At 36.5% G+C, this 22371-nt stretch overlaps 1 protein-coding gene across 1 annotated transcript; it reads right to left on the bottom strand.

Moving 5' to 3' along the window:
* Positions 1–300: 300 nt before the first annotated feature.
* On the bottom strand, positions 301–5103 carry LOC149195021 (disease resistance protein Roq1-like). Its single transcript, XM_089405220.1, has 4 exons — positions 4316–5103; positions 2728–3817; positions 2300–2593; positions 301–2159 (listed from the first exon to the last, which is right to left on the bottom strand). Exons 1-4 carry the CDS (start codon positions 4849–4851, stop codon positions 1551–1553), a joined length of 2529 nt encoding a protein of 842 aa, XP_089261346.1. The 5' UTR covers positions 4852–5103; the 3' UTR covers positions 301–1550.
* Positions 5104–22371: the final 17268 nt, after the last annotated feature.

Genomic DNA, 22371 nt, shown 5'->3' with positions numbered 1-22371 from the left:
TTTAAATTAATTTAGTAAATATATAATTTTAATAAATTTTATGTAAATTTTTTAAATAAAATTTATTCATAAAATAATAATTAAATTTATTCATAAAAAAAATCAAACATATAAAAAAAATTTAATGTTATATTAAAAAATTATTTCACACACTTTTAAAGAGTTAAAAGTTATTTAATTTCTTCCCGTGTATTTTTAATAATCTTTAATAAATTTTAACATAAATTTCTATTAAATAAATTCACATAAATTTAATGTAAAAATCTCCATAAATTTGTGTTACATGAATTTACATCAATATAATATAAAACTCATTGAAAGAAATTTGATATAAACCTTCTTAAAAAGTTTAGTTCTCCAAATACATAATTCTTCCTCGATAATAATCTTTAATCAAAAACTTTGGTCTCCGAATATATAAACTTTCATAAATCCTTTGGTAATATCCACCAGACCACTGGAGGGGTTCTCCTAGGTCCTGATGGTTCCACTGTGATTCGATTTGCCTGGGTCTGGGCAGGGAAACTAATAACAGAGCTGAGGCTCTTGCTCTGTGGCAGGGTCTGAATCAAGCGATTAAAGGTAACTTCCTCTCCATCTCTGTATTCAGGATTCTAGGCTCATTATACTCATAAGAATCCTGCTAAGCTTCAATTATCCACCGTCGTCAGGTTAATATTGCCAAAATTTCTCAAAATCTCTTTCTATCATATCCCCAGGAAGTTAAATTCCCAGGCGGACAAGGAAGCCAATCTTGGCTCTCTTCGAAGTAAAAGATCTCTTACTGTTAATCAAGCTGAATCAATCTGCAATATCCCTTAAGACCTGTGACTTTTGGGTCCCCCTCCCCCTGGGTTCCACTCTGTTTCCAAACCACGGCCTTTTTCTCCCTGATCCGAGGAGGGTTCCACTCTGTTTCCAAACCACGGCCTTTTTCTCCCTGATCCGATCGCCAACCTTCTGTATCGAAGCAACCTGACCTACCCCCATTTCTCCGTGCTGTGACCTCTCTCAACTTTATTTCTCTCCAAGGTTGACAGAGAGGCACATTGGATTTACTGATTAATTTCCCAAGCCTGTGACTTCGACCGAATATCTGCAGGTTTTACTTGACTTCACTTCTTAAAAGCCAGCATGCTCCTTCCCCTGTTTTCCATGCGGTTTCCCTCTGCTTTCCGTGGAAAGGACGCCAGGCGATCATCTTCAGCTCCGTGGTAGAAGCACTCATTCAGTTTCAGATTGGATCTACAGGCTCCTAAAGGGGGGATCTCCTCTCGGCCCCTGATCTGCTAAATTTCGGGCGTTCATTCGTGACTTTCCTGTCATCTTCAAGGTGTCTCAGTACCTGTTGCAAGTTTTCCTGGCGCTTTAGAAAAATGCTGCTCCGTGCTATTAGCCAGAGCAGGAATGTAACGGCTCTCGGCTGCTGTTTTGGCGCCGATTAATAAAATTTACCCGTTTCTGTCTAAAAAAATATCCACCAGACCAGGATTGTCATTCTGAAAGTGTTGTTATATTTTACCACTGGCTTTCTTCACTGAAACTTCTCCTTAAATAAATCCTTTTCCTAGGCGTTGGCGCAGCTGCTCTACTACCGAGTCCGGAAGCGTCTGCAGAGCGGAGCAGTTAAATAAGAACAGATGTTGGAGGCGTGCTAGGTTCCCAACCGAGTCCGGAAGCGTCTGTAGAGCGGAGCAGTTAAATAAGAACAGATGTTGGAGGCGTGCTAGGTTCCCAACCGAGTCCGGAAGCGTCTGCAGAGCGGAGCACCAGCTCAAGTCGAGATGTTGGAGGCCTGCTAGGTTCCCAACCGAGTCCGGAAGCGTCTGCAGAGCGGAGCACCAGCTCAAGTTGAGATGTTGGAGGCCTGCTAGGTTCCCAACGGAGTCCGGAAGCGTCTGTAGAGCGGAGCAGTTAAACAAGTTGAGATATTGGAGACCTGCTAGGTTCCCAACCGAGTCCGGAAGCGTCTGCAGAGCGGAGCACCAGCTCAAGTTGAGACGTTGGAGGCCTGCTAGGTTCCCAACCGAATCTGGCAAACTTTCAAGATGAAGACTGCGGGACATTACAAATATTTCGAGATGCTGCAGGTTCCCAATGAAATCTGGAACATTTAAAAGGGGACCCTGAATCCACAATTCCCTCAGCTGCAGAGGTGCCTGCATTGTTCACATACATTATTAAAGTACGTCTAAGACTGTAAATGTCACAGGCAGTGTGTTAGAGGAAGACAATTCTTAAATGCAGTAAATTTTACAATTTGAAGAAAAAACAAAAAATAGAAATTTAAAAAGAATACCTGAGATTCGTGTTGCCAGAGTGTTTTCAAAGATTCTCCCTTTATATGTAAAACTCTTAAATTCTTTGTTGGAATCCAGGAAGGGAAGGAGGACTCGGGACAGTTCAGCCAGTCTAAATATATTAGGTTTGGTAAATGGTGGCAAACATTCAATAGGCATTTAGGAAAATAACTTTCAGCCTTAAGCAACTGCAACCTGCTCATATTACTCAATAAACGAGTGCGAGCAGGCTCCGCAAGGTTTTCGAAAGATTGTTCAACCTCATTTCCATCTACCAGGCTAATTCCACGCACCTGAATTGTTCACTCAGAGCTGTTAGAAACAAGATTCATTCTTGCAAAGTTTTAAGAATTCAAAACTAACCAGACACAATTGTGATAACAGGACGCTAATTGGAAATCTGTCGAAAACACTTCAAAATACTTACAGGTAATTGGCCGGAAAGCTTATGAAAAAGGTTATCAGTTGGGTTCCAAAGCCGAAGTTCACCATCAGGAGGTTCCTTCTCCGCCAGATATCTGCCCATGTCTCTAACATGGTCATGCATTCTCAGACGGTTTTGACTGTCCACTTGCACCAAGCATCTGTTTTCCAGCTTCCAAAGACCTAGCGACCCTTCCCAGCCGGATACATTCCATATTCTAATGACTGTGTCTCTGTTTTCTCCTCTGAAGAAGCAGGCAATGTCTAAGAATATCTTCTTTTCCTCTTCATCGAGACCGTCGTAGCTAATTTTTAGCCTGCCTTGTATATCATCAGGAAGCATGTTGGAGATTTTGCGAAATTGTGCTTCCCAATGATTTAAATCATTTATTCCACAGAGAAGCGACCCAAATACTTTAATAGATAACGGCAATCCAAGGCAGGCACCCAAAAACTTTTCAACCTCCTTGTCAAATCCGACAGCAGGATGAGGCTTGCCAAATGCATGCCAGCAAAAGAGCTCTCGGGAATGCTTCCGATCGAGACCTTGTAGCCTGTAAATCGACATCTCTGGAATCTGTGATCTTATGAGAACATCCTTATTGCGGGATGTCACTAAAATTAAGCTATTGGTTTTAAGGGCATCTTTCGCTGGTAAAAGTAATGCCTCCAACTGCTTAATATGGTCCACATCATCTAAAATAATGAGACAATCAGAAGATGGAAGATACCTTCGGAGCTTTTCTTTGCCTTCATCAGTGCTGCCTATTTGCACATTTGATTGAATTAAATCCTTCATAAGGTCGCTCTGCAAGGTAGCTAAAGATTTGTCTCTTATATCAAATAAAAAGCAACATCGCTTGTATTTTGATCTCTGATTGTTAAAGAACTCTTTTGCTAGGGTGGTTTTGCCAACCCCTCCAAGGCCCACAATTCCTATAACTCTAACCTTCCCATCTTCCTGCTGCAATGACATTGTGGTTTCAAAGTTTTCTAATTTTCCCTCCAAGCCTTTTGGATATTCTGACACATACAGTCTTCTTTTCACATTTTTCAGCACTCCTTCCACCACGTCTTCTAGGAGCTGCTCCATACTAAAACAGTGAAAGAAACCAAACATGAACAGTGGTTGAACATCAGACACTCGCTATGAAGTACAAGGGCAGAACTACAGATCTCAAAAGAATAATAGACAGGAAAGAAGAATTTATTTTGAGTGATATTTAATCTAGATTTGGTTTCATCTTTATCATTAATCATAATTAGAAACAAATAAAGCTGCCTATATGCATGCATCGGAAGTTTTAATCACATTTAACTATGAAATTTTTATGAATTTAATTTGCTTTTGCTCTAGGATATTTGTTTATTTGTTCATTATTTTTCCAAAGAGATTTTATTGATTTTTTTTATAAGAGTGCTTATTGCTACCACGCAAACGAAATTCATCTTCATCTCTTTCCTTCTCTTTTAAAACAGAAATGGAAACAGATAATAATTGGCGAAAAGTCAGCATGTAGAAATGGGTACATATGGTGCTACCTATCTATCAATTAAATGCTCAAATTTATATGGAGGGGTGGTTTTCTCACCTGTTGTATGTCGCTCCGTCAAAACCTTTTATATCTGCAACTGTAGACAGAGCATTCCTCCATTTTTCAATAATGTCGGAATCGTGTCGATGCTGACCATCAAATGTTTTTTTCCCTTGAAGTTTGTATAGGGCTTGAGCGTAGACTCCCTGTCCGTCCTGCGTCCACCGAACCTCTGCAGGCGTGACACCAAAGAAGACTGGGATGATGGTGGACTTGTACTTTGACATAGAGTCTACCATATTTAGCAGCTCATCGAGGCACCATTTTGATGCCGCATAATTTGGAGAAAAAATCGCTATATTCACTGAGGATGTTCTAACGGCGCTTTCAAGTTGAGGGTTTACAGTATCTCCCGCGCGCAATTCCTGCTCATCTAAAAATACCCTCAAGTCATGTTTGCAAAGGCGATGGTAGAGATCGGTGGCCAAGGTTTTCTTGACATCGGGGCCCCTGTGACTGATGAAAACATCAAATACATAGTCGTTGTTGTTGAGGCTATGTGAGGTGGAGGTGGATGTTGAGGAGGAAGCCATTGGATATAGAAATGAATAACAAAGAAGTAAAGATTGAAAGTGCGTTGCAGAGCCGGGAAATGCGCACTTAACCTCAATATTGTTGTCGTCCTCCTCGCCTTTATGGTCTCACTATTTCAGAGAAACCAGTATTGTGCGCCTTAATCACTCTCAATATTCAGCCAATCTTGAAGAAACCCTGAACTTCTTATTTTCTTGAAGAAACTGAGTTTAATGGATGGAAGGAAGGAAGCAAGTAATAATACATTAGTCTGAACGGGGGCAGCCAGAAGTCCTGCTTTTTCGAGTCTTTTCAATTCTTCCCACTACCAGGTATGACGCATTGATTAAATATAAAGCATTTAGTACAAGTTGCGGGTAATTTTTAAATAATTAAATAGTTTTTTAATAATGCCACCGCCCAGATATCTACGAAGCTTGCCACCAACCACATACGGATGCATTGTTCCCGGGCAATTTCTGAGTCAATTTCTTGGATGCCACAGTGGTCACAAGTTGTAAAGAAAGTGGTTTCATTTTCATGGAAAAAGAAAGTGGTTTCACACCGATTTGACCTATCTTGTTATCATGCAATTTCTGAGTCAATTTTTTGGATGCCACAATGGTCACAAGTTGTAAAGAAAGTGGTTTCATTTTCATGAAAAAAGAAAGTAGTTTTACACGGATTTGATCTATCTTAATTGTCTCAAGTGGACATATTTCCATTGATTTTATTTTTAAATTTGCAAGTGTGAAAAGGAATCAAATCTCTTTTCATTTTAAGAGAGATTTGCATTTTAATAGATTTGATTTTTTTTCACTGATTTTAATTTTAAATTTGTAAGTGTTGGGAGGAATCAAATCTCTTTCATTTTAAAAGAGGGAAAGAGATTTACACCTCAATAGATTTGATTTTTCTTATTATTAACTATAAAGAAAAAAACTCTATTTTTTTATTTATTTATAAAATGATTCAAAATTACATTATGTATATACACTTTAAGTGTATTTCAAAAGAAAGTTTAAGTGCTTGTACTTTGAATTAGCATGCTTCTTCTTAATATATTTTTTTCTATTTTACAGATTAAAAAAAACTGTATAAATAGCATTACTACAAAAATTAGTGAAAAATAATTATTTTCACCTCTATTAGAAAAAACTGCATATGGATTATAAGATTCAATGCAACTTTTATGTAAAGTATATATACAAAACAAATAAAACCTTTCAACCTGTATTCTTTGTCTTATGTATGGCCTGTGATAGTGATAGTAATAACATGTGATAATGATAGTAATAACACTAGTAAGAAGAATATTCACATTACCTCTAGATATGCCAAAAACCTTAATCTGTTAGATGATAATAATAGTATTAATAAAAAGAATATTCACATTATCTTTAAATATGCCAAAAACCTTAATCTATAATCTAACGAGTGTACAACCAACCTATTTCAATCCCATTTAACTTTTTTTATTTAACTAACATTTCCATATAATAGAGTGACATTTCTTTAACATTACAATATTTAGTCCATATTATACTACACTCAATGTAAGCACCTTAAAAACTCATCTCAAAACAAAATTTTTGGACAAAGTTTTGATTTAACAAATGGTGATTAATTATCCTCCTCACCTTACAATAACTAAAGCAATATTTTTGGACAATATTTTGATTCAACAAATCAGAATTAATTATCTTCCTCAACTTACAATAACTAAAACAATTTTTTTTTACAAAATTTTGATTCAACAAATCGTGATTAATTATCTTCCTCACATTATAATAACTAAAACAGTTTTTTTTTTGCAAATTTTTTATTCAACTAATTGTGATTAATTATCCTCCTAAACTTACAATGCAAATGTTTATAAATAGAGGGCAGCTTGTTACAACGCAAATGTTCGTAGAGGGCTGCTTGTGAAATAATATCAGCTAATGGAAAGAATTTGGTAAGAGTTTTAGGATTCTGGGTTAATATGGTGCATGGTTTTTTATTCACTTCAAAGAGGTTTCCATTTACATGGATCAAGTTTGTTTGATAAGATATTTAAGGAGATTTTGCACTATAAAATAATCATATGGGTATACTTTTCCATTTTTTTGGATGATTTTTGAATTTTATGTTTAAATACTAAATACCATAATTCAGGAGATCTTAGCATCTTTACAGAAAAATGTTAGGGTTTGTTATAAAATATTGATATAATAAACTAAACAAATATAATAGAGTGGGAAAAAATAAATAAATAATATTATTTTGAAATTAAAAATTTTTATAATAATTTTATAATATAGATCAAATGATCTACCGGGTCTTGGATAGATGGTGATCAGGCGTTTTGTGAAGGCACTCCTTGATGTGAAGTCGATGGTTCAATTCCCCGTCCTCATAGACTTGATCAAAGCACGTCCTCATAGACGTGATCATGTGCTTTGTTAAGGCACTCCTTGATGTGAAGTAAATGGTATCAGGGTGATATATTGGACACGATGAAGATGAGCTTACAAAAAAATAATAATGTAGACCAAATCAACTATAGGGTGATATATTGGACATGATGAAGATATGCTTACAAAAAAACAATAATGTAGACCAAATCAACTATAGGATTTTAAAGAAAGTAAAGAAAATCATTACAGGAATCTCCAAGACACTAATTATTTTTATTAAGAAAATTATTGGAATTTTAGGCCTTTAAATAGGCTATATTAAAAAAGAATACTATGGGAAAAAGTATAGGTTTTCAAGGAGCTCAATAATTTAATTTAACTTTATAAATTTTATGTGTTAAAATTGTGTATTTTAATCATCCAATTTTCAAGAATAAACCTCATATACGTTTTCCAAGAAATATATATGTGTGTGTGTGTGTGTACTATGATGTCGTTGATGTCTGTTATAATTCAAATTTATAGTGGTGTTTCATAGATAGATTTGGGCATTAACCTTTTGTAAATGAGATGACTAACCAATTTGAAGAAAATTGACATGGTAGTTATAATGTAATTTATTAATTTCGTTCTATATTTTGACAATGTAGTTGTAATGTAACTTATCTTTAATAGTTAATTAAAGAGGTAGATTTGTATAAGGAAATGATTGTATTAGAATGATGAATCAAATGCATTGTATATGGGTAGGTCTAGGAGTTATAGAGGTTTCTAAACATGATTAAATGGAAGGAAATTGTTGGATCCTCCATTATACTCATGAAATGATAAGTGAGAATGGATGTTTCTTGGTATGATTTTGTAAAAATATAATCAATGATGTTAATGATGTTGCTCCATGTTAGTTGGTTTAATGTCCAAGTCATAAACTCTGATATGAATGAAATATTACTAGCATAATTCAAAGAGATCTACTTAAAAAATGCAACTTAAATTGGAGCAAATGTTGAGATTCAAGAGGATTGACGATGATGGGGATAAAGTTGTTGTTTGGTATATAAACCAAAGATGTTGTATTGAGGGTGAATAACACTACACACTAAAAAAATGTAAAGAAAAGTTGAGACTCTCGTTAGGGTAGAAACATTTGTCGAGAAATGTGATTTGAGCTAGATAACCTAAATAAATAAAAACTACACATAAAATCAACTTGACCTGGTTAGATTGTTGGCTCATTTTCATAGTTCTATGAAATACGAGAACGTTGCAACAACCACCTAAACTAGTACTAGAAAAAATTACATAGATGATGCTACAAGCACTTCTAGTAAGTTTGCTTAGTGGTATGGATGTCAAATAGAGCTATTTTCTATGTAAACACAAGTTGAAGTTGTTATTCCCTTTAAGAGTCTTGATGCTATTGAACCTTCACATATTTCGCTAATTCCTTATTCCTATCTCTTTTAAAATTAGACTTAGCATTTGATCCCATTTAAATTGTAATTTTTTATTTAAAATTTTCTGGGTGATAAAAAATTTGAATTGCGAACAAGGTGAATGTGCAGTGATTTCAACCATCTTTCCAAGTGCTCTTTCGCATTATGTGATTATTTTCCATAAATTCTGTGCTCAAACCTATTTGGTACTTTTCCCTGTGTATCCATTGATTTTAATTAAGTGATGTCTTTTTTCTATTTAAAAAACAAAAAAATACATTTATATATCATAAATAAAACGTCCTTGCATAAAATGACATTGTGGCATTCCACTTTATCAATTAAAAAAAAATTAATATTAATGAAAAAATTACTTTATTTTATAATGTTTGATGTTACATTTTAATTAATATTGAATATTAATAACAAACTTAATTTTACATTATCTTATGATTTGGAAAAAATATATTTCTATACAACAAATCGCAGACCTAAAGGGTTTGTAAACTACTTACACGCGCAAACAAAGCTTAGAAAACACACATAGCACATTAATATATATGTAAAATATATATATTTTTATTGAAATATAATGAATGATCCCAGTTTTGAATACCATAGCATGTATAGATAATGGGTCAATTAAATATTGTTTTATTTCATTGTTAATTATTAATCATTAATTTGGGTTTATTTTGTATTGGTTTGATATTCTTCAATTAGATGTCTAAAACTAGATTATTTGTGTCAATTGATTATTTATTAATGCAAAATATATTTTTTCCATTTAAAAATAATAATTTTTATAATTTATTCGAAATAAAAATTACTTTTTCTTAAACCAAATGGTTCTCATTTTATTTTGTGCAAATTAAAAATATAAACCATTATTTACAATCAATTCATAGTATGTTGGAAGGACAATCTACTAAATTATAATTTGTTTTTTATGTAGATGTCAATTTCTATAATTTATACTTTATTTTTATTATTGTTTAATTGCAACGTTTAAATTAAATGTTAACTTGCAGATTATGAACCTATTAATACAAATTTTGTAAGCATTAACTTACTAGTACAAACTTTATAAGCACCAACCTACTATTAAAAATTTTGTAGGCACCAAATTACAGGAGATATCAATCTCCCTTGTTGCAAGATTTGTAGGAACCAACTTATAGGAGATACAAATCCCCTTTGCTACGATATTTATAAGCACCAACCTATAAGAGACACCAATCTTTTCTGCTGGAATATTTGCAGGCACCAGCCTACAAGAGACACGAATCCCCTCTACTACAAGATTTGTAGGACCTAGCGTACGGGAGACACCAATCCCCTTTGCTACAATATTTGTAGGCACCAACCTACAACAGACACGAATGTCCCTGTTGCAAGAACTATAGACACCAACCTACATGAGACACTAATCCTCTTTATTACAATATTTGTAGGCAATAAACTGAAGGAGACACCACTCCCCTCTATTGCAATATTTGTAGGCACCAACCTACAAGAGACACTAATCCCCTCTGCTACAAGATTTATAGGTACCAACCAAAAGAAGACACCTATATCCTATATTGTAATATTTATAGGCACCACCCTACATGAGATATCAATCTCCTTTGTTGCAAGATTTGTAGGTGCCAACTAACATGAGACACCAATATCCATTGTTGCAAATATTCTTATGCACCAACCAACTTCACTAAGTCTTATTGTTACTTCTGCCTTCACTAGGTCTATTAGTTGTTACTGCCTTCACCAAGTCTATTTGTTGCTTCCACCTTCACTAGGTTCGTTAGATGCTTCTGCCTTCAACATGTATGTCTTTCCCAAAACTTGTATTTTTTTGCCTCTTCCCAAGAAAGAATTTTTACAACATGCCACATATCCAATTTTGTAAATATGATTTTGAAATTTCTACCTAAGGCACTTTTATATATCTACTTGGATCTTTGAGTTTTCACAGTTTGAAAAGGCCCTAGAAAAAAAATAACAAATTGATCTATTTGAAGCAGATTTTAGGAGCATTCAGGAACCACAACTTCCACAAGGAGTATCTCTAAAATTATAGCAAACCAAAGTCTAAAATTTCTACCATAGGTACCTAAATATATCTTTTCTACCTCAATATTTCATAGTCTACAACAACTCAAAAATAAAGCTATAGAAATATTTTCAAATTAACATGTTTGAGACAGATTTTAAGAGCATCTAGGAAACTTAACCTCCTCAAAGCATATCTCTGAAATTCTAGGGAAAAAAGCCTTAAATTTATACCACATTAGCCTAGATATCTCTTCTCTGTCTCCTAAATATTTCATAATCTGAAACATCTCAGAAAGAAAATTATAGTGAAAATAACAAAGTCACCAACTTAACAATAAATATAACCTCAAAACGAGAACTCTAGCCCAACAAGTTGTCATTTTTGCACAAAAAACATGAAAAAACACTCTGAAATTGAAAAGTGATGATGTTTCTACAGAGTCCCGGTTTCTAACTTTTCCTATTTTTCTCGAGAAATTGCTTTAAAAAATCTACCATAAATTTCCCCAAGCAATTGCAGAACAAGAACCATGAAATTGCGACAAAAATAAAATAACATTTCCAAATAAACCCAAGATTGCTACAATTGCAAATAACACAAGAAATGGAGAGTTGAGCAACTTTATTTATTTACTAAAGCAATTACATACAAATCTATGAATAGAAATAACTGTATTGATGGCCACATAAGATATACTGCAATAACAAATCAAGCCTCTAAAATAGAACTGGAAATCAACAAGTTTCACCTATGAATCATTTCCCAGAAATTTTATTGTTGTTGCTACTAGAGGTGAACTATGATTTATGCCCTCAAATCTAATCCAAAATTTCTACAAAATTAACTGGAGGCTTCTCTCACCAAAATATATCAAACCCAGAAAAATATTGGTCTAATTCCAATTGACCTTGAAAGCCCCAAAAAGTGTGAATTAATAAAAAAATATTGTCATCGCCGTTGTTGTTGTTGGAGAAGAATTGGAATTTATGCCCTCGAAACTACTCAAAAAATAATGAAAATTTAACCCATAGTTCCTCACACCAAACCCATAAAAAAAATAGAAATGATTTGGCTTAACTCCAAGTCAAAATCAAACTCACAATGTGATGCAAACTACCCAGCTAACCAACATTACGCCCTACAATTGCATGATTTTGGTTCGAATATTACCCAAAAAATTATATAAAATTAGTTATAGGCTCCTCACACCTAAACCAACAAAACCCAGAAATCGTTTGGGTTAATTCTAGCTGACCCGAAATGCTCAAAATAAAGCGAATTTTTAGTACATAGTTTTGCATCAAACCATAGGGGAACTGCTAAGAAATGATAAAACTCTCTGGAAAATGGCTGATAGATTGTGCACAAATATCCATCTGCAAATAGCTATCACTCCTAATTAAAAACTCCCAAGAAATATCGGCATCAAACACCAACCAAAACTTTGTTCTCCAACCCCTACCCAGGCTTTATAAGAGAAAATTTGGCCTAGCCAAAAGATACAGGAACAACTCTAAAAAATTGTGCCAAACTCCTCCCCTAACCAGTAGAAAATATCTTGCATATACTCGGAACTTGTAATAGAAACATGTTGCTCCAAAAAACCTCCAGGGTTTGTCTTCTACACCCAGAAATAGTGAATTTCTATGTGAATTTTTTGCAAATAAACTCTAATGGAAATCATGAAATAGACTCTCCCAAAGCCTCACTAGGGAGACACTCGAAGTTATCAGAAGATAGAGGTGGAATTTCTGTCTGGAAATCCCTTGTGCTAAGAAGCACTAGTTGTCTTGGTTGAAAAGCTCATGAAAACTCAAGTTTAGGTGTCAAATAGAAATGATAAGATAAAATGATTTGCAATTGAGTTCCTCCTCCTTTTATAATTCTTCATGGAGCCTCCCTATAGCTTCTAGATCCTCCCTTTTTCCTTAATATTTTATTGGTGGGGTTTGTTTTCCACTTTTTGCCACCATTTGTATAAAATAATAATTCATCATCATTACAATAATAATTTTCTTCCATTCTCCAATAAAACATTACTTGACACCATTTTCCATTAAAATAATAATTTCTGCTTTTATCCTAGAAAAAATACTTTCTCCTTTTTTTTTAATATCTCTAAAATTGGCAAAACTCCTTAGTGAATTTTTCACTCACAAAAATTGAGGACATGACATTCCTTCCTACGAATTTTTTTTTGTCTTCAAGCAATGCCTGAACAAGCTCCCACTACTATCTGCTGACCCAAATGGTCACTGCAAATAATACCAGGGTCCCAAATGTTCCACTGAGTCATCCATGTCTCATGTACTATCTTATCATAAAGGATTCTCTCGATATTAGGATCCCAAGCCATCCTGATCAATGTGAAGCACCCCTTGCTCCACCCACTTTCCAACCAGGTATAAGCTCCATAAGCCCTCCGCATACTTTCCATGGGTATACCATCATGATAATATAAAATTTTGATCAACCCCTCTTGAAGTTTCCCTACAGAGTAGTCATTCTCATGCAATTTAGGAGTAGGCTCCCGAAGATACAATCCAACCCCTATGGAGATGGATCTTTTCCCACATGGGTTCCCCCTACTCTCCTCCGTTGATCATCCTACCATGTTGGTGAAGACCCCCATGCCAACAACAAACTGCTAAAACCCAATGGAAGATTTGAGTAATCTTCCCCTGTAGGAACCAACTCATCCTTAAGGGTAGTTGAACTACCAAATCCTGTGATGCCAAAATCCCATGCCCATTGCAGTGTGAAACTGCCCTGCAGACACTGTAACATCCCTAGTCATGACTGACTTCCCAACATGCTTGTACTGAAGCCTCCTCTCCTATAAAACTTGGCCACAATATTTTTCATGATCAAAGTAATGCCCAACCTACAAGGGAAATTAAGTAGTACCAAAGTCTACCACTCCATGGCTAGCCTCAATCGTTAGAAGCAACTTGCCTCTCCATATGATGAGGACCACAACGTTTCCCCATGTGTTAATCAGAAAATGCGCTGAATCACTTTCTATCATGGTTGTACTCACCATGAAGTGGAGAGATCCATCGGCCAACTAAACCCCTGGATCCCAGAACCACACTAGAATTTCTCAACTCCCACTCCTAACTGGTTGCCTCTATGAAGCCCTACTATCTTCTAGAAACCATATGTGCCTCGTCTTTGACTCTTGTATGTAACTAGATGGCCACCAGTCATCAAGAATTAGTCTCATACATGCCAAATTTCTTTGCTCCTACCAAACAACACAATGAACTACTTTATCCCAACTCCTGATGATACACTCGAACACTGCTTGGAGTCTAGACACACTCCTGTAGACGAAGCCTACCATCCATTGTCCCTCATGCTCATGTAATGCCTCGAGCTGCCTCACCAAAAGTGTATCATGCAACTCCCTCGCAATCACCTCCCCAAGTGTGAGCTCAAGGGTGGAACATATGCTACCTCGGTAGTAGACCACGTTGTCCCTCAACTTATATCCATTAGCTCGTGTACCCCCCAAATTCCTCATTTGGATAGTCTCCCTCCTGCCCATGATACTCAGTGTCTCATCCAACTATATAGGGTGAGCCTCCCATGTCTTGCTACCTGTATCACTATATACCGTCTGCGGCCCCATATGCACCCATGCGTCTATCACTCCACTAGCAAACTCGATGTGGTGTAAGTCGCCCCTCCCACTCCATGATGTAAATCCATACACCATAGCACATCACCATACATATGCTTTCTCACCTATAAACCACTACTTGCCGCTACATGCTCCAACATACCATTGGATGTCATGATATAAAGCTAAGATATTACGTGTCGGCCCACACCCTACTAGTATCACCACCTCCACTGTCACATCACCATACCCTCTAATGCATGGGCCTCGCCTCCAAAGCCTCCCTCAGGGACACAAGAGGTGAATCCCCCTATGTATCAGTGGTGATGCCACCACTGTGCTGCTCCTCTATGGCCATTATGTCCCACATAATTGAGAAGAACCCTTAGCCCCATACAAGGCACTATCTAGCAGCCTGCCAATGCTATTGATCCAAAATGGATTCAGTTTTGCCTCCGGATCAAAGTCTTAAAATGCAGATGAAAGTGGTATCAGAGCAACAAAGCACAGTCGTTGGATTAGTCAAATCAACGAACGAGAGTGAGGGAGATAGACGGTTAGGATTAAGTTGCGCAAAATAAAGTTAAGAAATGAAGAGATCAGATTAAGCCACGTGTTAGCAGAACAAAGGAGTAGTATTTGTAAGCGGTAAGCAGTATCTCACGCGCTTATAAAATGGTAAATGGTATTCCTCAATTTCACGTGATTAACCTTAGCGGGCGACACGTAGCACGAGAAAACCACTTTTCTCGTGCTCTCTCGATCTGATATCGGTCGTGCAAGTATTTGGGTGAGATTACATGATAGTCGTTCGATCGGATGAGTCACATCGACGGTGGAGATCGTCTGTGCTAGTTGGCGAGTGGATGACGTGATATCCATTGGATCAAGCAGGATTGATCGATGGTGGAGATCGGCCAGATAGTTGACGAATGGGTGACGTGATCACTGTTGGATCGGACAGGACTTGGTAATGGATATGATAAACTTTTATTTATTAGGGATCACCACCGGAAAAAGGCAGGACAGTTGGGGTCAGCCCCACGCTCGCTAGTCCTTTGATTTTATGTTATCGCATTATCCCACATTCACCGCAGATTGCAATTATATATGGTATATCAATACCATATCACCGAAACAGAACCAACATGTCAGCAGTTCGAGCTTGAAATAAAGTCGAACTAAATTTTTTAATAAACCATTGCAGGTGTCGAACCCGCCCTACCACCAGTATGCAGTCCGAGGTGGTTTTATGCAGGCCGAGGCGGTTTTTTCCAAACAAAGGGTGGTTTTGCAGGGACAACGGTGGTTTTGGACCATTCCAGGGGTTCTGGAGGTCACAATGGCAAAATATGGTTGAGTTTATACTCGTTTGACTCGAAATTTCGAGTTGAACACAGTGGCGATGTCCATTTTCTTATTTGAGACTCTGTTTTTGAGCTCATACCTGTAACAACAATTTGAATTCAAAATAAAGAGGTCATCACTGGAAGCGAAAGGACCAGGAGATGTAGCCGAAACTGTGGTGAACTCCTTTATTAAATTTGGTTGTGTTGATGTGTTTGAATGTGTTTTCAAGTTGTTTATGTGTTTATGTTATTCGCAATCTTTTCGATCTATTGCACGAAGTAACATAAGCAAATTCAGACATATTCTATAATACCGTATCAAAGGAGTAAGGTTTTTAAGGTTTGATAAGTTTGTGTGGAGATTTGAATGCTTACTAGGTTGAGGCTCAGATGAGGTGAACATGAACTTGTTGAGGCGATATCCATAGATTGGAAGGGTCTTTTCACAAAGAAGGATGGAAGATGAAACTCCACTTGGGTTAGAATCTAAATTCTTGGATAGTTTCATGAAAATACGTGCGATTGTGAAAGAGATGTATCGCGAGTTTAAGAAGAACAAAGATGAAGGCACTTCATAATAAGATAAGGGAAAGGGAGGAATGCTTCCTCCACCATCTCCTCCATCATCACTGTCATCGTCATCATCATCCTCTTCTTCTCATAAATCTAGTCCTTCTAAGAAGAAGAAGAAGAAATCCTCTTTGCTAAAATTAGATGTAAAATTTGATTTGCCAATTTATGATGGAGAACTTAACGCTAAAAAGCTTGATAATTGGATAAGACAAATTGAAGTATATTGCATGGTGCAAAAAGTTGTTTCAGAAAGGAGGAAGATCCAGCTTGCTAGCCTTCAACTTGGAGGAACCACCCTTGTATGGTGGGAAGGCAAGACACAAGCAGATCTCCAAAAGCATGGTAAAATCATTTGAACTTGGAATGAATTTTTTTCTGCTATTAAAAAGCAATTTTATCCTTTGGCTTATATGTAACAAGCAATGATGAGTTGGCAAACACTACGTCAATTAAAAGGTCAAAGTTTTCAAAGTTATACTCAGGAATTCCGTAAGAGAGATTTAACTTAGGCATATCATTGGACTCACCAAAGACATTGTTGAAATACATAGGTGGTCTTCATAGTTATTTGAGGCATACCATACTTAGGTTTAATCCAACTAGCTTAGATGATGTATTGGTTCAATCAACTCATTTAGAAGCTAGAGGCAAAAATGTAACCCAAGATGTTGGGAAATGATCCAAACCTATTGAAAGCAAGAATAAAGGCAAAAAGAAACTTAAATGGAAGGAGAAGAAAACAAACACAATGAAGAAGGATAAACCTTCATGCACTCATTGTAAGAAGAAAGGACACGATGAGGCACACTGCTGGTCATTGCATCCAGAATTGAAGCCTAAGAAGTTTGGGAGTAAAGAACGAAAGAATGTTTCTTCTATTCAAAAGGACTTGGGATCAGATTCAGGTGACGAGACAATGGTTACAGCTATAGGTATAAAAGGTAAAGATTCTAAAGCATCTACAAGTACTTCTTCGCAATCTGTTGATAATGATAATGAAGAGCGGAAAAGAAATGAGCTATTTCATATTAGAGTCATTTCCAAGAATACTAAAATTGATACTTTATTTGATAGTGGGTCACAAGTTAATTTGATTTCTGAAACAATTGTAAAGAAGTTGGGTCTAGAAACAAAACCTCATAAAAATCCATATCCATTAGGTTAGGTGTGTGATAAAACTAAGCTACAAGTTACGAAACAATGTAAACTTCATTTTTGTATTGCATCAAAGTTTGTAGATGAGGTTGAGTTAGACATAGTCCCATTGGAAATATGTGGAATTGTATTAGGAAGTCCATACTTGTACAATGGAAATGATATCTTGTATCGAACTGAAAATAAGTATCAACTCACTAAGGATGGAACTGAATATATTGTAAGGGCTCATAAACTCAAAGATCATTTCTCTCTCATAAATTCAAGACAGATGAAAAGAATTGTAAATTCAAGTAAAAAAATTTTACTTATGATTGTAAATGCAAAGGATATTGATAAATCTGATGCATTTCAAGGCTGTAATCCTAAACAGAAAGCAGATCTAGTTAAAGTTGTTTCCGATTATGATATTCTGTTTCAAGAGCCTAAAGGGCTTCCACCCAAGCAAGAGATAGAACATGAGATTTATTTGCAGCAAGATGCTCCACTACCTAACATTGGAATGTGCAAGTTATCAACTCTAGAGAATTCATAGATAAAGAATCAGGTACGGGAGTTGCTCAATCAAGGGTTTATTCCACCAAGCACATCACCGTCTGGATCACCTATTGTGTTAGTGCGAAAGAAAGACGGTTCATGGAGAATGTGCATTGATTTTAGAGCATTAAATAAAATCAAAATAAAGAATCGTTATCCTCTTCCTCGTACTGATGATTTGTTAGATCAATTAAAAGATGTAGTTTACTTCTATAAATTGGACTTGCGAAGCGGCTACCATCAGATTAGAGTTGCAGAACTGGATGTATGGAAGACTGCTTTCAAAATGAAGCAAGGACTCTATGAATGGATGGTTATGCCTTTTGGCTCAACTAACGCTCCAGCTACATTCATGCAAGTCACGAATGATGTATGTAGACCATTCATTGATGATTTTGTAATAGTCTATTTAGATGATATTCTTGTTTTCAGTAGAACATGGGATGAACATGTAAGGCATGTAAAGCAGATTTTAGATGTTTTGAAAAGAGAAAATCTCTATGTAAAACTGTCAAAATGTGAATTTGGCAGAACATATTTGAATTATTTGGGTTATATCATAGGGGGTGGTGAATTGAAGATAGATCCCTCTAAGGTCGAAGTCATTGTAAATTGGCCTAAGCCCAATACTGCTACAGAATTTAGAAGTTTCTTAGGGGCAGCACAATATTGGAGAAAGTTTATTGCTAACTTTTCTTTTATTGCAACTCCTTTACATGCTTTGAAAAGTGTGAAACAAATGTTTCAGTGGGGAGGCAAACATTAGAAAGCCTTCGACACATTGAAAGAAAGGACCAGTACAGCGCTAGTACTAGCACTGCCAGATCTTCGACATCCATTTGAGATCGAGACAGATGCAAGTGAATATGCCATGGGGGCAGTGTTGATGTAGCATAGAAATCCTATATGCTTTCATTCTGAGACATTCACATCAGTAGTAGTTAACTATCCTACATATGATACAGAATTATATGCATTAGTTCAGAGTGTAAAAAAGTGGAAACATTACATAATGGTTAAAGAAACAATCGTACACACGTATCATCTACCACTACAATACTTACACTCACAAACTAAATTGCAACAATCACAACATTACAGGTGGATGGATTTTCTACAACAATTTCATCTTATTATCAGATATAAGAAGGGCATACAGTAATTCATGAAAGTTACATTGAACAATATGCTCAAGAGACAGATTTTAAGGATGTATATACAACTTTAAGTCATGGCAAGCAGGTAGAAGAATTGGATTATTTCATAAAGGACAAACTCTTATATCATTTGGGAAAGTTATGCATTCCACAAACTTAAAGAGTTAATATCATTTGAGAAGCACATACTTCTCTCATATCAGGTCATTTTGATGTAAATAAAATAGTTGCACAATTACAAAGATTCTGCTATTGGCCATGAATGAATGAGACAGTTTCTAGATATATTAAAGGATGTACTATGTGTGCTACAAGAAAAACAAGTAATGGAAAATTAGGCTTGTATACTCCACTTCCAATTCCTTCTCGTCCTTGGGAAAGTGTTTCCATGGATTTTGTTGGGGGATTGCCAAAGTCTAGAAAGAGTCATGATTATTTGTATGTAGTTGTGGATAGGTTCAGTAAGATGTGTATTTTGACACCATGTAATAAACAAGTCACAGCTGAACAAATTGCAAAGTTGTTCTTTCAAAATGTATAGGTTCAATTTTGGGTTACCCACTTCTATTGTATTCAATTGATATTCTTGATTTGTCGGGACATTTTGGTTAAGTCTATGGGAGTTAATGGACACAAAGTTAAAGAAGAGCACGGAATTTCATCCACAAACAAATGGTCAAACAGAAGTGGTCAACGGGACAGTGATACAGTTGCTTCGAGGATATTGCAGCAAGCATCCCAAACTTTGGGATGAGCATTTGTGTTATGTGTAGCATGCTTACAACCATGCAAAACATTCTTCTACTCAAAGATCTCCTTTTGAGACTTGTTTTGGTTTTATAACAAAGTCTTCCTTGGATTTTGTCTTTGGTAAAGACATAGCAGTTGATGGACACAGTGATGTGGACAAAGCAACCATGTTCATTGAACAAGTCCAGGAAATTCACTAGGAAGTACTGGAACAACTGAAAAGAAGCCAAGCAAAGTATAAGGCACAACATCACAAGCATCACGTTGAGAATAATTTCCAAGTTGGTGATCAAGTTTGGTTGTACATCAACAAAGAAAGACTATAAGGGGAAGGTAAAAATTTGAAACCAATTAGATATGGTCCTTTCAAAATACTTGACAAAATTGGTTAAAATGCTTTTCGCCTAGATCTACCAGCTTATATGCAAATCTATTCCATCGTAAACGTTGAAAACTTGAAATTGTATGAGCCTTCATTGATTGAAGATTCTGAAGAGCAAGGTCAGCTAACCTCCATTGAAGATCTTTTGCCTGAGTATCTCAATGAGCTACAGGAGGACACAGTTCTTAATAGGAGGATAAGGACTTCATGACGGGGAGTGATCCAAAATGGATTCAGTTTTTCCTCTAGATCAAAGTATTCAAATGCAGATGAAAGTGGTATTAGAGCAGCGAAGCACAGTTGTTGGATCAGTCAAATCAACGAACGAGAGTGAGGGAGATAGATGGCTAGGATTAAGTCACGCAAAATAAAGTTAAGAAATGAAGAGATCAGATTAAGCCATGTGTTAGCCGAACAAAGGAGTAGTATTCGTAAGCAGTAAGTAGTATCTCGTGCTCTTATAAAATGGTAAACGATACCCCTCAATTTCACGCGATTAACCTTAGCGGGCGACACATAGCATGAGAAAACCACTTTTCTCACACACTCTCAATCTGATATCGATCGTGCAAGAATTTGTGCAAGATTGCGTGATAGTTGTTCGATTGGACGGGTCACATCGACAGTGGAGATCATCTGGGCTAGTTGGCGAGCAGACGACGTGATATCCATTGGATCAAGCGAGATTGATCGACGATGGATATTGGCCAAGATAGTTGGGGAACGAGTGATGCGATAGCCGTTGGATCAAACAAGACTTGGTAATGGATATTATAAACTTGTATTTATTTTGGTGTTGGGATCACCACTAGAAAAAGGTCGGACAGTCAGGGTCAACCCCACAACTGCCTGTCCTTCAATTTTATGTTATCGGATTATCCCACATTCACCGCAGATTGAAACTACATATGGTATATCAATACCATATCACAGAAATAGAACCAACATGTCAGCAGTTCGGGCTTGAAACAAAGCTGAACTAAATTTTTTAATAAACCATTGCAGTTGTCGAACCCTCCCTACCACCAGTGCGCAGTCTGAGGTGGTTTTATGTAGGCCGAGGTGGTTTTTGCCAAACACAGGGTGGTTTTGCAGGGACAAAGGTGGTTTTCGACCATTCCAAGGGGTCTGGAGGTCACAGTAGCCAAATATGGTCAATTTTATACTCATTTGACTCGAAATTTCAAGCTGAATGCAATGGCAATGTCCATTTTCTTATTTGAGACTCTGTTTTCGAGCTCATACATATAACAACAATTTGAAGACAAAATAAAGAGGTCAGCACTAGAAGCAGAAGGACCAGGAGATGTAGCTAGAAATTTTGGTGAACTCCTTTATTAAATTTGGCTGTGTTGATGTGTTTGAATGTGTTTTCAAGTTGTTTATGTGTTTATGTTATTCGCAATCTTTTTGATCCGTTGCACTAAGTAACATAAGAAAATTCACACATAGGTTATAATACCTTTTTTATTAACGGATCAGCTACCTCCTTCGACAAATTCCTGCCAGAGTATGTTGATCATCTTGTGACTCCATGCCCAACCAACATGCTTAAACAAATCATGGAGTCAACCTACTCCCCTGTTAACCCAACCTGTCACTAATGCTAATGGAGGTCTAAAAGTGTGTGGATGCTCATTCATTAGATCCATCACACTGTCAATGCCCTCACCAGCCACATCCATGATGCAGTGAGGAATCCCACCTAGATCCCAACAACCATTATCCTGCATATCGAGGATGTGGTAGGAAACCCCACTTAGATCCCAATGCTAATTTGGGCCTCTAGTATCCCCAATGTCTAGAAACTCCTATTGAGCTTCACTCCTGACTACCACCATCTCCATAAATCTAGCCCACTCCACCAGGGACGAACTCAGAATCTCACACCATCCAACCCCAAGGGCAGGGTCGAATGCATGTTTACCCATACGTGCAACAACTCAAACTTACGAACATTGCGCCCTGCACAACTCATGTCACCTCATCTCACAATCCTGGGAAACACATGAGATATGTATAGATGGCTCTGCCTCTCTCTCCCCAATGTGTAGATGTAACATAACAGTGTTATCATCCCTACCTATGTATGCCAAAAGAGGGTTGTTATGATGCTCTAAT

The sequence above is a fragment of the Pinus tabuliformis genome, chromosome 2_2, assembly GCF_031772625.1.
Source record: "Pinus tabuliformis cultivar Carrire ecotype Pingquan chromosome 2_2, CPIR1, whole genome shotgun sequence".
Classification (NCBI taxonomy): Eukaryota; Viridiplantae; Streptophyta; class Pinopsida; order Pinales; family Pinaceae; genus Pinus; species Pinus tabuliformis.
The sequence above is the reverse complement of the archived record's forward strand: the minus strand, read 5'-3'. Positions and strand labels throughout refer to the sequence as shown.

What these genes read in the sequence shown, in the direction of transcription:
- LOC149195021 (XM_089405220.1), bottom strand. Translation starts at nt 4,851, where the DNA reads ATGGCTTCCTCCTCAACATCCACCTCCACCTCACATAGCCTCAACAAC. An exon ending in GACGGAGCGACATACAACAG is followed by an intron (nt 3,818 to 4,315) that starts GTGAGAAAACCA and finishes TCACTGTTTTAG; the next exon opens with TATGGAGCAGCTCCTAGAAG. An exon ending in AGCTTTCCGGCCAATTACCT is followed by an intron (nt 2,594 to 2,727) that starts GTAAGTATTTTG and finishes TGAACAATTCAG; the next exon opens with GTGCGTGGAATTAGCCTGGT.